A 15,166-nucleotide genomic window follows, 5' to 3' on the forward strand; every position below is an offset into this window, starting at 1 on the left:
GCAACTCAGAGTCGAAAATTAGGATCAAATGTAGGTTCCTGGACTGTGGGGGGGAAACTGGAGTCGGGTTAGTAGGTGGGTAACCCTAACCCTATTTCAAGCCTACGTGCAAACTATAAACAGAAAGGCACCCAAACCCTGTAACCCTGATGTGAGAGTACTCACGAATACAGGGTGAGGTTGTCCAAGTTGTTGTGCATATTGATGGGGTAGTGTTCTCCCAGGTGGAAGAGCTTCTCCAGGGCCTCGTAGATAAAGATGATACAGATGAGGGCTGCGAAGGCCTCCTCCGTGAAGCGGGTGATGTAGCAGACCAGCGAGCTGGCGTCTGTGGCCACCAGGACAAGACACAGGAAGGCCGTCCACAGACCGATGCTGGTCCGCAGAGACAGGTAGGAGAGGTGGTAGTCCCTGGGAAAGAAGAATCGAGGATCACATAGAGGAACAGGAGGAGTTAACACACGAATATCAGAGTCCATTTCAACTGAACTTACCTGCAAAACTTGAACAGGATCTTCTCAAACACTAATACAGGCCCCGTGCTGCCGAGTATAGTGAGGGGCTGGCCTGCAAAGAGTGAGTATGCCACTCCAGTCAGTGACGCTCCGAACAGAGACTCTATGGCACTCTATAGAGACAGAGGAGAGGGACGGAGAGAGGGAATAAAAACGGGTGGTCTGGGAAGGTGAAGCCACACAACGGAGGATAGAGAAGGAAAGGCTGAAGGAGGAACAGACAGAGGAGACCCTCGGCCAGGACACGGAGAGTTTTGATTAAACAGACATTCTGAGCTGCGGTTTGAGAGGCTAAATAAACATTCGAAATGTTTCCACTCAGCTAACTTTTCCCCGAGCATATCTGTGCGTAGCCTGTTGCCTGCTGAGTTTACTTAGTCACATCACACACACCAGGACACAGACTATGGCTGTGCCAACAGTTCCTGGCCTAGTAAGGACATCTGGATAGAAGGGAGAGAATACCAGAGAGAGAAAGGGAGCGATACAGAGAGATGCTACTGTGAACAGCCAGCAGTGGGCTCCATGTTAGCAATAAAGAGCGATGACACTAAAGAAATAATTTTGAAATGTTTTACATTGATCAGTTATAATCAAATGTATTTCTTCTTACAAAACACAGCATATTAAAAAAAAAAGGTTCTTCTCAATCCTTGTCATCAGTAACACAGAGTCAAAGTACAGCGACCGTCTTAATTTCTATTTGTTTTATCATAATACACAAAAAATACTGGAAGGCTGAGTTTTGCATTGAGTTTGAAGAGTTGAGCTTCAGGACTCACTATGTTGCCTTTTGTAGCTTCTCCCAGCAGACCTCCGAACGTGATGACAGGTGACATGCAGGCACAGTACAGGAAGAGGATCGAGGCGAGACACTGCAGACTGAGTGAGTCCCTAATGTCACTCCAGTAGAAGGGGGCCTTCCGCTTGATGTCCATGATCAGACCGCCAAAAATCCTGAAAGTAGAGAGAGGAAGATTCCATTATGCACAATGTGAAACTATTTACCAATCATGACTGAAATCATTTATTAAAGCCGATCTGCTGTTAAAACCCTAACCCCGAAAATTACCCTTTTTACATGTTATTTGTATGTGATTTTTTTGTTTGTTTTGTTTTTATGGTTGATATTATGGCCAAAAAACAAATTACTTTAAAGGAGGAAAAGCTGGTCCTCATTGAAATATCACTGAAAAATGGCGTTTGGCTCAGTCCGTCTCAGTGCGTCTGCGTCTCTCTCATTTCACTTTGCCTTTGAGGGATTCTATTTTTGAAATCCATTTCTCACCTAGTGTTTCTTTCCTCTTTTTACTGACACCTGCCTAACAGCAATGCTGGGAGAGCCGTTTCCTCTCCCCCCGCCTCAAGTGCTCACCTCCACTAGCCCTGCTGCATTTTTCATGGAGTCCATGTTCTTGGTGGCTTTCTTTACATTAGCTTTCCAAACTTCCACAGAACACAGGCCTTTCATGTTAGCTGTGAAAACGTGACTGAATCTGTAAATATTGCAGTGCCTTCTGATAGATGTGGTATGCGTGTGTGTGTGAGTGTGCGCGCGTCTGAGGTTTCAAATAAACACAGTCTCTTCAGTGTGTGGCCTGGGCTCCAGAGACACAGCATCACTTATCCATAAATGTCAACATCGAAGAGCAGAGCAGTGGTTAGCACTCAGAGCAAGACAGTTCCCAGTCTGATTCCAGGTTGAACTTAGCAAACCTGGGGCCTCTCTGTTTGCAATTTGCATGTTTTTCCTGTGCAATTCACTGTAGTTTTCAACGAAAATCCAAAACAAGGCAACCTGTTCAAGATGTACCCTGTCTTTACCCAGAGTCAGTCTGGGATGGGCTTCTGAATCTTGCAACTCAGGTTTATGTAATAGAGAAGATGGACGGTGAAGACAGACAGAAAGACATCCACTCAACCACGATTTCACCTTATGAAGTTTCGCAATTTAAAAATTTTCTCTCACTTTCTTTTTTGGTATGTGAAGCCCCTCAGAGAGATTGATTCAAAAGTCATGTCAATTACATCTAATATGTAATTTCCCCAAAAATATGCTGTAAAATGCCATAAAATGTTTTGAAACTCGACCTTCCAGTCCTCTGCAACTCGGGCCCAACATGATGGTCGTCCTCTTTTTCCAGCTCTCCAGCAGGAGATGTGGTGCCGTTGGGCTGGGATGGCCTCTTCCTCTTCATCTGCGGGTCAAGGGTATTCGGATGTGTTACTGCAGTGCAGTGTTCTGCATTTTAGTGTCTTTGTGGTCGTGAAGAATTAAATCCTTACAGATTTAAAGTGATTATAACTGCATAGATTAAAATGTATAATCAAGAATCTCACCCAGACAGAGGAAAGTCATGGAACTGGACCAGATTTCTATCCACCAAATAAACTCTGATAAAGTTACATTCTATAGTTTGTATTATCAGCTAATGTGACAGACAGACGTCTGCTTTAACTTACAGTATTTAATGGAACTCCATTACTTACTCAGCTTTAAACTCAAACTCAATGTCTTGCATACATTGTTGACTGTGGATTGTCTCCGAAAGGGGGACAAGCACTGACCTGTGAGGGGACATTCTTGGGGGGCTCAATCCGAATGGTAGGATCCCATTCCCCAGGGGGCAAGACAGTCACCTGATCCAGGAACTCGTCTATTCCAGAGAGTAGGTCGGTTCGATCTTTGGCCTTGTATGCCACATCATGGAAAATCTAGATCATAAATGGTGATAGGAGTTATTTCTTTAGCTATATACTAAGCTGTTCACTGCAATGTCCAAATTACTTTCACCTTCAAAAAGATGAGTCTGAATCAAAGAATTAATCATTCATTTTCAATTAACAACTGAAGAGCCTCTTTATATGGGCATGCAGTGCAGAAGTTAGCGCTCTTGCCTCGCGGCCAGAAAATCCCCAGTTTGGCGAAACGTGCATTGAATTTCTCTTGGTACTCCCACAGTCCCTAAAAACTTAATTACAATTTAATTGGTAATTCTAAATTGCTCGAAGGTATGAATGTTTGCTTTTGTTTGCCTTGTAATGAAAAAGACACCCTTAAAACATCACATCGAAAGAGACTTGCTACACTCCTGTCATTTGAAATAACTGTAATTGCTAAACTGTGAATGTGTAAACAGGTACTGATAAAGGTGAGGAACCCTGCATTTACCTATAGCCAATTGGAATTTACTCCAGCTTCTGCTCACGGTAAAATAAAGTTATAATAAGGTCAATTCGGTCATCTCACCTCATCCGTCATTAGCGTAGCCATGGATCGACCAATCTCATGGTACTGCGGCCCTTTACCATGAGGGCCCAGCAGCAGAAAAAGAAACCTTGGAAGATGACACACAATCAATAAATACACCAATGGCTTTTAGTTGGAAAATAAAGACAGACCTCCAGCATCACTGTAGATCCCCAAATAATATTAGTCTCACACAATTGATGCTTCTGCTCGTTACGTTCTCAGTTGCCTTTAAATTGCTACACGGGTGTAATAATTCGATCAAAGTGGGTAGCCTGTATTAAAAATGTAATTTCAGAAATGAATGTCTTAGTCAAGACATGATTGGTTGTACCTCGTGGGCACAGGCACCTCAGTGAGACCTGTGATGAGGACCGCAGGCGACAGTCGTACAAAAGCAATTATAGGCTTCTCCAGGAAGTCCACTTCTCCCACCAGCACATTGGAGGCCTCGGCACCGGGAGGAATCTTCTTCATGAAGTTCATGTCAACCTGAAATCAATAAAAAGGCCAAATCTCAAAATAGAACACTACTAATAGAGTAGACAAAGAGGATATGATTTTGTGGAAGTAAGACAGGACACGCAAGAAGACAGGAAGACGTGGAAATGCATGGCAGCAGGTCGTCAAGGAGTGGCAGGTGATAGCAGCATGAACAACTACAGAGTACTGAGCAAAGATTGTCTCTCGTTGTGCTCCATTTCTTAATTTATTTTCCTAAAATAGACACTGATCAGAGCAGAAAACCACTTTTCTTTATTCCACCAAAGAAAAGAGTGCTCCTCCAGTCCTCGTTTGTATGCTGTGACTCATATAAACACTGCACCTTGTTTTTTGGCATCCAGTAATGGATGGTTGTGTAATGGTAGCCACTTGTGGCGGCGTGCCATTTCATTTTAATGGATGAAGTCGAGTGGATGGAAGCCATGCAACAGAGGTTGATTTTAAAAACTAAACAGTTACATAATCATAAGTCTTTCTCTTTAATGATCGATTTTTGGTCCACAAATGGAGCAATGACTGAAGAATGTTTCTTACATGGGCCCCGAAGAAAGGGCTCATGTAGCACGTAATGTTTGCTCTCATTGTTTTCAGCACAAACCACTGAAATGTCTGCGACAGTCCAGAAACTGCAGAAAAGAACACTGAGAGACTTGGTCATGGGCGATTCCACCATGATGGACGTTTTCTGTGCTCAGTACTGTGATCGGGTTACCTTGCTGAAGTCGACACTGCTGCTTTCTCTACTGACCCCTACTTTGGACGGCCTCCTCTCTGCCTTGTTGCCATCCAGGTTGTTTGGGACAGAGTTTTGCGACACCAGTGGTCCTGGGAGAGAAAGGAGGAAGGAAGTAAGGGGGGAAAAAAAGCAGCGATGGGCAATATGGTAAGTACTTGAGAAGGCCTGACAGGCAAAGAACATACAAATGCATTTGTGAAGTGCCTCTATTTGTTTTTTCACTCTATTTGAAACTTTATCGAGAGAAGTGGGGCATATTCTAAACTACATCAAACTGTTTCAGCACTACTTAAAAATAAAACACACCTATATAATAGTGACACACTTGCAAGATGCATAGCTGAATACGAGGCTTGCAGTCATGAACATTTTGCAGAGTTTTCTCTGCCAACAGCGTTATTTGAGTATTAGTTTATTGAAGTCTTTAGAAAGGAGACTCTATATATATTTCATCTATAGATTTATGCAGTGTGATTGAATACTTTGGCTGGTATTTACTGTTGTAACAAATAAACTAGATACAAATGCTTAACATTCACTAGTAAACACATGCAGTTAAGATAATGACGATTTCACAAAGAGTTACCAATGCAAGCCGTGCAGAGATATTCTCTTTTCTTTGTGATTCCTTTGTCCCTGGTTATTTCTACAAAATTTAGATTTAGAGTAGAAAATCTATAGTAGAAATCATATCATATGTGTGTATACATTTGAAGCGTTTTCTCTCAAATTTGAACCAAATGAAAACTATCTTTGACTGAGGGTTGCTAGAAAACCTCTTTTCGGGATGTATCAAGGGCAAAATTATAATTATAAATAAATTATAAATAATATAATTCAACACAGTGATGACATTTCATTTTCAGCTGCAAGCGAAATGGCTTTTTCCACCAAAAAAAAAAAAAAAAAAACCTTACTTGCCAGATGATTTAATACAGAGCTGCAGTGCTGTGATAATACATTTCACACAGCACTGTTCCAGATCGCTCCCTGTCTGTCAAGCGTGTTGCTCGGCTGGTTAAATCAGTCCTGCTTAGCTTGAATTAATGTCAGCTTGAGCTAAAGGTGAGTGGATGTGTTTGGTATTCCTGACAGTTCACCGTTCTCAGACTTCAGCACCTTCAAGTGTTTAAAACTTCAGAGTTTCTGAGCAGAACTGGCTGCACGCTTCAACACCGTTTACGTGACTTGAGCCATACCAGATACAGGAAACGCTAGCACTCGCGCGGACATGAAAGGAGATGAAATGAGGGAGCAATGCGTTTGAATCAAAGGATAGCATTTGCACACTATCCTTGAAAATTCTGAAAGAACACTTCTTTTACCAGGTTTTTTTTCTCAATTTCTGATCAACCTACATTCACGTAATAAATAACAGACATATAAATAAATACTCAAAAGCATGGCGCTATTGGAAAACAACACCAAACCAAGCATGAGAATGCCACAGTTCTGCCAGAAAGAGAGTAGGCCACCGCTTCATACCCTTGAACTGCACCCCCGAGTGACCCCCAGTGAGCAGTGGGGAGCTGTGACTGCTGAACAGGAGCATGATTGCTCACATACCCGGAATATAGGAGGGATTATCTTAGGTCGTCTCTGCCAACACACTTCATTCAGGAAAGTTAAGCCCCGGAATGCTCCCCCATACCAGCCTTTCATACAGAGGCGTCACAGTACTACTGCATTCATATGCAAAAGAGTTGCATGAATAAATAAAATTAGACCTTTTTTTTTTGGCTCGTATGTAGGACTGATTCACCCAATAGAAAATGAGGCAGGATGACATGAATTTAACTGTGTTTAGATCATTGATAATATATGTGCATATAATTTTTTTATTGTCCTGTTCCCGTAATTAGTTACATAATGGGTTAACATGAATTTAAATGCAACTATTTTAAAAGAGCCTCAGTTTCACAAAACCAATCAATGACAGTCCTTATGATGGTAAATGATCCTCAAAGATAAACTATAATTCCTCAGCAACAGGTGAAACACTACTTTCATTTTCAGTCTACAACAATGATTGATGACACAGATCATTCAATTTTTTTATTTGGAAATAAACTCAGCAATGTGGAATAATTTGAACCAATATCTGATTGAAATATGCTTAAAATTATTTGAAAAGCAGTAACTCATTGATTCGCTCATGCTGGGGTCACATGTGGCCCCTGTCTGCTACAATTAAGAGTTTTTATACACAGTATTACAATCATGGCATGAATGAATGAAAAATAACTTATAAACTACTATGATCGTCATCACTATCATCTTTTTTATTATGTTCTTATGCGATTGCTTATTTGTGACACTAAATGCAGTTAAATACTACACTCCTGTATCCAGCTAGGTGATTAAATATTTTAGGCAACAGCAGAGGTTGGTTTAATTTTCTTCGAAACAAGCCTATGAGAACACCGATACCTGTAAAAAATCTGGTGTTTTAATCATTTAAAACCCTTCCCTGGAATTACACCATACATAACTCAGTATGCTTTCCTCTTTATGTTATGTATTTTCCTGGAAGAGGATGCAATTACAGAAGCTAAAATAAGACCACCCCAACCTTTCAACTTCAGCTCCCGCCAAGTGAGCTCTGATTCGAACAACCCCGGCTTTGAAATGGAGCCACTCCCCAAGTCAAACAAACGCAGACATACAGACACACGCGCACACACACACACACACACACACACACACACACACACACACACACACACACACACACACACACACACACACACACACACAGAGGGTCTAATAATAAACTCACATGGCTTGATTAGGAAGAACAAAAAGTCACTGTCGGGGGCAGTGTGACAGTACATATAGCACCGACACACCAAGCCCGGTCTCAGGATTATTTTTGGTCATGCTGCTGGTGCACATTGTCCTCACTACACTCTTAATCGGGTAAAAGAATGTTTTATTTTAAGAATTGATGATGGGGTAGAGAATGAGTGCCAAGTGATGCCATGGGAAAAGCACAAGTTGCATGACATTTACACAGGACGGTATCTGTGTGGGCTCCGAATGGAAGCGTCAGCTCGGGGCAAAATGTTATGCCTGAAAAAGGATAATGATTTACAGTACATCGTATGTCATACTGAAGATATTGATCGTAAGGAGTAGGGACGTCTCACAGGATTCTGGAAGATATGAATCTGACACCAGTAACTAAACTGAGCTCTAAATATACACATAAAAAAAGAAGTACCAAACACACCATGGCTGATTTGAATTACCAAGGGATAATAAACAGTAGACTAATGGGAAAAAAAATCCACAACAAGCTTTTGCATATAAAACTTTCCATATGAAAAATGACAAAATATAAACTACAGTTCAGGAGCATTAACAATATAGAGAGCACCACACTGAAATACTAAACTGAAAATCCTGTGATTCATGTTATGATTTGTCATTAAAGCTGTTAAACCCAAATTAATATGCTTTCATTTAAGATTGATGTAAAACAGTTACTCCATGTTGGGCAACTGCATTCAGTAACCATTGTATGTTGTTACCAAACTGGGGGGTTGATTCCAAAAGGTCAAATAAATACCTTAAGGACTTCAATTCTATCATGTTTTACATGATACAGCCGGGCAGATGTAAGCTGAATATCAAAATGAAACTTCTTCGGACAGGTGATACAGTGTGGAGGAAGAACGGAGCAGACGTGTTGGGAGTCGGCCATGCAACCACAGTGAAGTGTGCGAGGAAGGGGGAGGTGGCCAAGCAAGGCATTCGGGTTGAGAAATGGGTGGGGAGATGTGCGCAGAGGCTTTTGAGAGCTGAGAGAGTAACCAAAGCAAAGTCGGGGAACTCAGAAAGGAAAGAGGACAGAAGCAGCAATCATGAGGCGGAGAAGACAACAGCTTCAAAAACTGCATTTAAATACAGTGTCTTAGCGAGTGAGCCTTGCTGTGGGTTATTGATGAGATGGCTGCAGAGGTTGGGAGTTAACAGGGAGCAGAGATTTCATGCTAGTGCTAGTGTTCTCTGTTCAAGCTGTGACTCACACTGGCAGGCTACACAGATATTTGCCTTCTAAGGGCAGCAGCTCAATGTTCTGGGATGCCAAGGATGCTTGCTGGCCCCGCTGCGGTGATGCCGCCTCTTCTTCTGCAGAGTTGGATGGGTCGTCATCCTCGGGTGGCGAGACCACAACCTCGGGGATGCCTTGAGGGCCGGGGCCTGAGCCATGGCTTCGTGATGGGCTGTGTGAGGAACGGCGGAAAGACGACGGGGTGTTTTGAGGGGTGCTTAAAGGAGAGGAACCTGGGGCAAGCCCAGAGTTGGAGGAAGAGGAGGGTAGGAGCTGGTTGAGCAGGACGGAGACTCTGGATTCTTGTCTCTGGGGCAGGTTGGAGACAGTTGGGCCTGCCCCCGTCTTTTGGAGAGAGAGACGTGAAGAGGACAGCCCCTCTCCTAACAGTGGAGACAATAGCAAAAAAAAAAAAAAAAAGGAGAAGAAAAAAATAGAAAAGAGGGAAAGTAGGAGGAGGAAAAGGAATAAAAGATGGAGCAGAGAGGAAAAAACATATGAAGTAGAAGTACAGGAGTACATCACAGATGGCATTTGAAGGAGACATAAACGGAAAAGGTGAAAGAGTGGGCAGCCAGAGCGTGGCAGAGGTGTAGTTAGGGATTTGTGCGTGCATAAACAAGCGCAAAAAAAGCATGGGTGTATCCTAAAGACAACAAAAATGACTTGGTGCGGCTTGTAGAGAGGTCTGCCCAGGCCAAACCACATGGGACAGTCGAGTTCAAACAAACCAGTCACACTCTACGACTCGATATAGGTAGAACTGCGTTCAGAAGGCTTTGCATGCAGGACCATAGGAGTTAGTAGGAGGTGCGCTGTAAGCAAACGAGTGCTTCACTGCAAACAGACCATTCTTAAATCCTAATCATCAAGACACACATCTTTCACACTGCAATCTCACAACCATCAGCCTTCAGTGAGGCATATAACATTTTGACCCTTCACAAGAACCACAGGCAGAGAAGTGGAGAACGTGATATTTCATTCGTTACTGAAACCTCGGGCTGCACGCCCGAGATCGAGGAAATGCACGCCATATGCCAACACCACTGTGGCCATGCCCAGTCAAAAATAAAGAAGAAAATGCAATGCTGATACTAATTGCAGGTGAAGCAATATTTCCTGAATGTCATCCTGAGGAGTGAAAACGATCAATCATCAATTCAAACCCCAAAGCCAGGCCAGCCATACGGGTTAGCACATATATTCGCACCCAAATTTCTCTTTCAGTAAAGGGGACCGAGTGCTTCAACAGATCACTCACTAAATTTTACTCACTTTTACCATCCACCTTCTACGCTGGCATTGAGGGATTTGAACATCGGATTTTTAATAACAGTTCCCCAGTGGTGGATAATATGGAGGAAAAAGAAATGTGAGTGCACCAAAGGATCTCACCGTTTCTTTCAAGCAAGAGTGGGTCAGAATGTTTCTTGCCTATGTCAGCAATGGAGCGCACCAGAGGGATGCGATTGCTAAGCTTTCGCTCATTCTGATGGTGGTGTTTCTTCAGCATCGCTTCCCGAACCTTGTTACGCAGATCCTCCTTGAGCTGGCCTGACGCCACCATGCTGTCTATCACCATGTCTGAGCCACAGGGGGACAGAGGCACGCACAGAAACACACACGTTTAGAAATGACAATGAAAAAAAAAGACACATTTTGAATTCAATTCATACATTTTAGAAAAACTGACAAGATCACAGGAAACAGAGTAAAATGACATTAACATTGAAGGTATCTTACAAAATTGTTTCAGTAAAATTAATGAGAAGATTTACCTGCAATCTCTTCGATGCTATTGGCTCTCATATCCAGCATGACAGTGCCATTAAGTATGCAGCTACGCAGTTCGAACAAGCTGTGTAGTGACAGTGTGGCCACGTAGGGTTTACTCCACCTCTCCCCTCCATCCTCCACATCCTCTTCAAATTTCAGCCATCTGATAGGCAAGGCCGCACAAACACACAAACACACATGCGGACAAAAAAATGGATTTATTCGAACAATATAAAAAAACAAACAAAAAAACACACACACACACACACACACACACACACACACACACACACACACACACACACACACACACACTACAGAGCTGATGCAATTTATTTAGACGACTTGCATCCTCAGTTAATTTTAAATCATCTGTTTTTCGAGTGCGCGGTGTAACTGAAGATGAGTGAATCATGCTCCAAATGTGTCCCTTAATTGAACACGGGTTCTGCCAGTCAGAGAACGCTCTCCACCATGCCTGACGAGTTCAGTCACAGTCACAAGTTCAGAGCTGTCAGCCCTGAAACAGAATAATCTTGCTAAAGTTTTGTGACGTGCAGCTACATATGTGACACATCTCTGAGGAAGATGCTCTGTAGTGAGAGAATTATGCAAATGTGGGCAGACTATTCTGAAAGAAAGTACTTCAGTGACAAATAACTGTTTTAAAAGAGTGAAAAAACATAGCATCAGTAACTCTTATGATATCCAGAGAGACAAGATCTCTCTTCTGCTAACATACGATATCACACACTCACACACACAGATTCAAATATTGCACAAATATTGATAGAATAGTTGTAGAATGGACTAAAAGATCATTCACTAGAGTTTTTGCTCACTAACCTGGCAGTCTCTCTCCACTCAGTGGCGCTGCCGTCTCTGAAGGAAAGCTCGTCCAGCTCGGTGAAGAGGTCGTGAGGGACGTGCTCCAGGTCATCATCCTCAGTGCCCAGGATGAACTGGACCCTCTGGGATGGTGTGTCTGCACTCAGAGGACACATTCACAAAAATGATGATAACAGCAACAACAACAACAGTAACATTCTGCTTTTGTGTGTGATGTCTGCAATTCAAGGAAAACCATCTTAAACTGCTATGTGATCCAATTGAAAGATGGCAGTTTAGTGGTTAGAGAAAACATCATGCTGCCAGTGTATGTAGAGAAAGAGACAGGGAGGTCAAACTCATCTGCGATATTATACATTCTTCAAATTTCTGTTTCTGCAAAATAAATCTCCAAGTGACATGTTTGAGGGAGCAATACGTCTGTACATGCGTGGTTGTGAGTGTGTGGGAGTGGAACTACTTTAATCCCTTTTAAAGCCCGGGGAATCTTTTTTTTTTCGGAGCAGGGTACACAGGAACCGTCACAGAAGCGGATTTTCCTCCCACAACATAACGGCATACATTCATAGCCTGTATGTTGAGATATCTCTGCTGTGCAAGAGAGAATAGCTGAATCTGAGGTTTATCCACTCATTTTCCTCATCAGACTGGTTTTAGTACAAATACTGGAGACATCCAGAACCAGCGACAAACTGAAATAAATGTGGGGGATTAGAAGCAGAAACATTAGGCAGAAGTAGGAAAAAAAAATAATCTTTCAGCAGACTGCATTTCGGTGTATATTATTCATATATGAGTAAATGGTACGATGACCGAGTGCATCTTTGGCGCCGGTATAAAATGTGAATGTGCAGAGGAGAAAAGTGCTGTTTCGGATTATTTGGCTCATAAATCATGATCTCAAGTGCTAAGAATGATGAAACTGTGCTCCGCAGCCAACAGTATTAGTTGCTGGTGGTGTCACGAAGGAGAGCTTAATCATTTGAAACAGCTCCAAGTATTGTTTTGCTGCTTTTTACTTTTGCATTTGAGGTGATGCAGCAACTTTCACACAAAACACACACACACACACACACACACACACACACACACACACACACACACACACACACACACACACACACACACACACACACACACTCACGTCACTTAAAATGCCAAGGCCTTCAATCTGTCAAATGCTGGTTCACAGTGGCCTTTAATGCCTTTTAGAGACGAATGTTTTATTCACAACTGTGTGAAGGAAAGAGCGAGAGAGAGGGAGCTTAAGCGACTTGGCACTCTTAGACTGTAAATCTGTGCATTGCTAAAGGAGGTTAAGATACTAAAATCACCCCATAATATCACAAATGTCTTTCTGTGACAGCAGATAATTACTGAAGTCCACCTGGAAAAGGCATTCAGAAACCCTTAAAATATTGCTCTTTCTTTACAAGCTGTTTAAACAGTCTCAAACCGGAAGTGGCATTAGGGACATGAGTAGTTTGTATTATTCAAAATACTGCAATGCACCAAATTAAAGACAAACTGAGGACTCCATAAAGTCTCACAAAAAATGAAATGTTTTACTGCAAGAGCTTCTCGCAAAAGACTCAAACGTCTACCTAAACTGCAAACCGCCGTTTACTCTGGAACAGAATAGATAACTAAGCATAGAGATAAAACCATGGGCGGTTTGAAGAGCTGAAGATACTGCAGGCATGATGACATTTCCTTTAGAAAATGGAAAAATTCCTAACCATAAGTGGGGGATTCCCTGCCATCCTCTTTCCCCTCGTCAGAGTCCTTCTCTTTCTTCTTTCGGTGGTGTCTGTGTCCTCGGTGGCGATGCCTCCGCTTGCTTTCCCTTCCGAGAGGAACATGGACTCCTACATACACCGCTCTGTGGCCTGGGAGAAGAGAGATAACAGCTTTCCATGTATGATTTGTTCCACGACAACTGGAAAGAAAAACTGTCCTTTAAAAACAGCCAAATACATGAAAACAAGCAGAATCAATTCCATTAAAGACAGTTACTTGTATTATTAACTGTTTAGTGAGTGAATCAACATAATGATTAGCTTAAATGATCGGATCAATAGACACATTTTATAATAAACCCAATATAAATCTATTTTAAACTGGACAATATCATCACTGAAGTTTCTCCTCTATTTTGTTGGACTGCTACTTTATCTCTCTTGGCAGTGAAATGTTATCAAAGGTCCATTTTAACAGTGACGACTTAACACAGTGAAGACAATATCACAGCTCAGGGACCAGACGTTACAGTTACCGACACACCAACATCCACCGCAGGAGACCAAAAATTCTTTCCGTTTCTTGAGTGCGCTATGTTACCTACTTGAAAGAAACCAGAGCACAACATTTAACTTTTTCACCCCTTTGTTTTTCCTTTGGTGTTTTATCTGCTTCCCCTCATTATGTTGCTGCCACAAAGGAACCGTGCTCTGAAACGAAAACGCCCTATTTTCACCCTACATTCTCTGCCAATATCCATTTTTCACAAATGAGTCATCTCTCTTTGATTCGAGCGAGATCCTGGGAGGAATGAATCCATGAGGATGACATGAGGGCGAGAGTTTAACAGATGGAGCCAAGCGGTGACCGAGAGAAAAAAAAATAAGAAAAGACACAGAGGGAGAAAAGACACTGGATCTAAAAGGTAAAAGAAAAAAAAAAAAACCCAGAAAGCTGAGCAGGACGGAGGTGTCATGCAAGTTACAAAGCTGAAATGAGGCATAGTAGATCCATTGGAGGTCTGTGTTCCCTCTGATTATCGTTACTGAAAAAGCACATCATGACAGGAAAATCGTCCCCTAATGGCTTTCAGCTTACTTTCCAATTCGTCTCGTTCATAGTTTGAGTGCGTGGTGAAGCTGGTCTTTCCATGGTCAACTATTGCCTCCTCATCTAGACCCTGAGAAGACAGAAGAGAGAAAATACAACATATTGTTATTTCGTCTACACAAATCACTGTAATATATACACACACAGGTTGTAAAGCTGCCTTGATTTTCAAAGACGAGAAGTTCTGAAGTTCTTCAATTTGCTTTTAACACCATGAGACACCGTGCAGCTTTTGAGGTATAAAAATGAACATGTTACAACTCTGCACATGGTAGATTACAGCCCGTTTCCATACGACTCAACCACGCCTGCCAAGAAAATTAACTTCACTCATTATCTCAACAAAAAAGCAATTAGGTGCTCTGAATGATTAGCAGGTCACGGTGATTCATCTCCGTTAATGAAATATAAAAACATCAAACAGGTTTAGATTGAAGGGAGTATCGTGTTGTTCAGTAAGATATCACAGGGTATTTTATGAAGCTTATAAAAAGCTCATGTTGCACATATTAATTAGTATGTATTGGAAATAACTAATGTCCACGCAATAAAGGTTGAGTCTCATAACAGCATCAAGCAGCTGGACACACTTATTAAAATGAGAGGCTATGACCTTGCGAAAATAA

The 15,166-nt window shown here is 42.1% G+C and overlaps 1 protein-coding gene across 8 annotated transcripts in view; it reads right to left on the bottom strand.

The window, feature by feature from the left end:
* Positions 1-15,166, bottom strand: part of LOC115380924 (sodium bicarbonate cotransporter 3-like) — a 33,673-nt gene that overhangs the window by 6,794 nt on the left and 11,713 nt on the right. For 4 of the 8 annotated variants that reach the window (XM_030082229.1, XM_030082227.1, XM_030082224.1 and 1 more), the window contains exons 2-15: positions 14,529-14,610; positions 13,430-13,579; positions 11,688-11,826; positions 10,844-11,004; positions 10,461-10,649; positions 9,062-9,445; positions 4,982-5,094; positions 4,100-4,257; positions 3,766-3,853; positions 3,084-3,230; positions 2,607-2,713; positions 1,298-1,472; positions 495-628; positions 166-411 (exon numbers count right to left, since the gene is read on the bottom strand). In XM_030082229.1, the coding sequence (XP_029938089.1) occupies positions 166-411; positions 495-628; positions 1,298-1,472; positions 2,607-2,713; positions 3,084-3,230; positions 3,766-3,853; positions 4,100-4,257; positions 4,982-5,094; positions 9,062-9,445; positions 10,461-10,649; positions 10,844-11,004; positions 11,688-11,826; positions 13,430-13,579; positions 14,529-14,610 (2,273 nt within the window). The remainder of the gene's footprint in view (positions 1-165; positions 412-494; positions 629-1,297; positions 1,473-2,606; positions 2,714-3,083; positions 3,231-3,765; positions 3,854-4,099; positions 4,258-4,981; positions 5,095-9,061; positions 9,446-10,460; positions 10,650-10,843; positions 11,005-11,687; positions 11,827-13,429; positions 13,580-14,528; positions 14,611-15,166) is intronic. The other 4 variants (XM_030082228.1, XM_030082226.1, XM_030082231.1 and 1 more) reach the window with 3 other exon arrangements.

The sequence above is a fragment of the Salarias fasciatus genome, chromosome 22 (assembly GCF_902148845.1).
Source record: "Salarias fasciatus chromosome 22, fSalaFa1.1, whole genome shotgun sequence".
Taxonomy (NCBI): Eukaryota; Metazoa; Chordata; class Actinopteri; order Blenniiformes; family Blenniidae; genus Salarias; species Salarias fasciatus.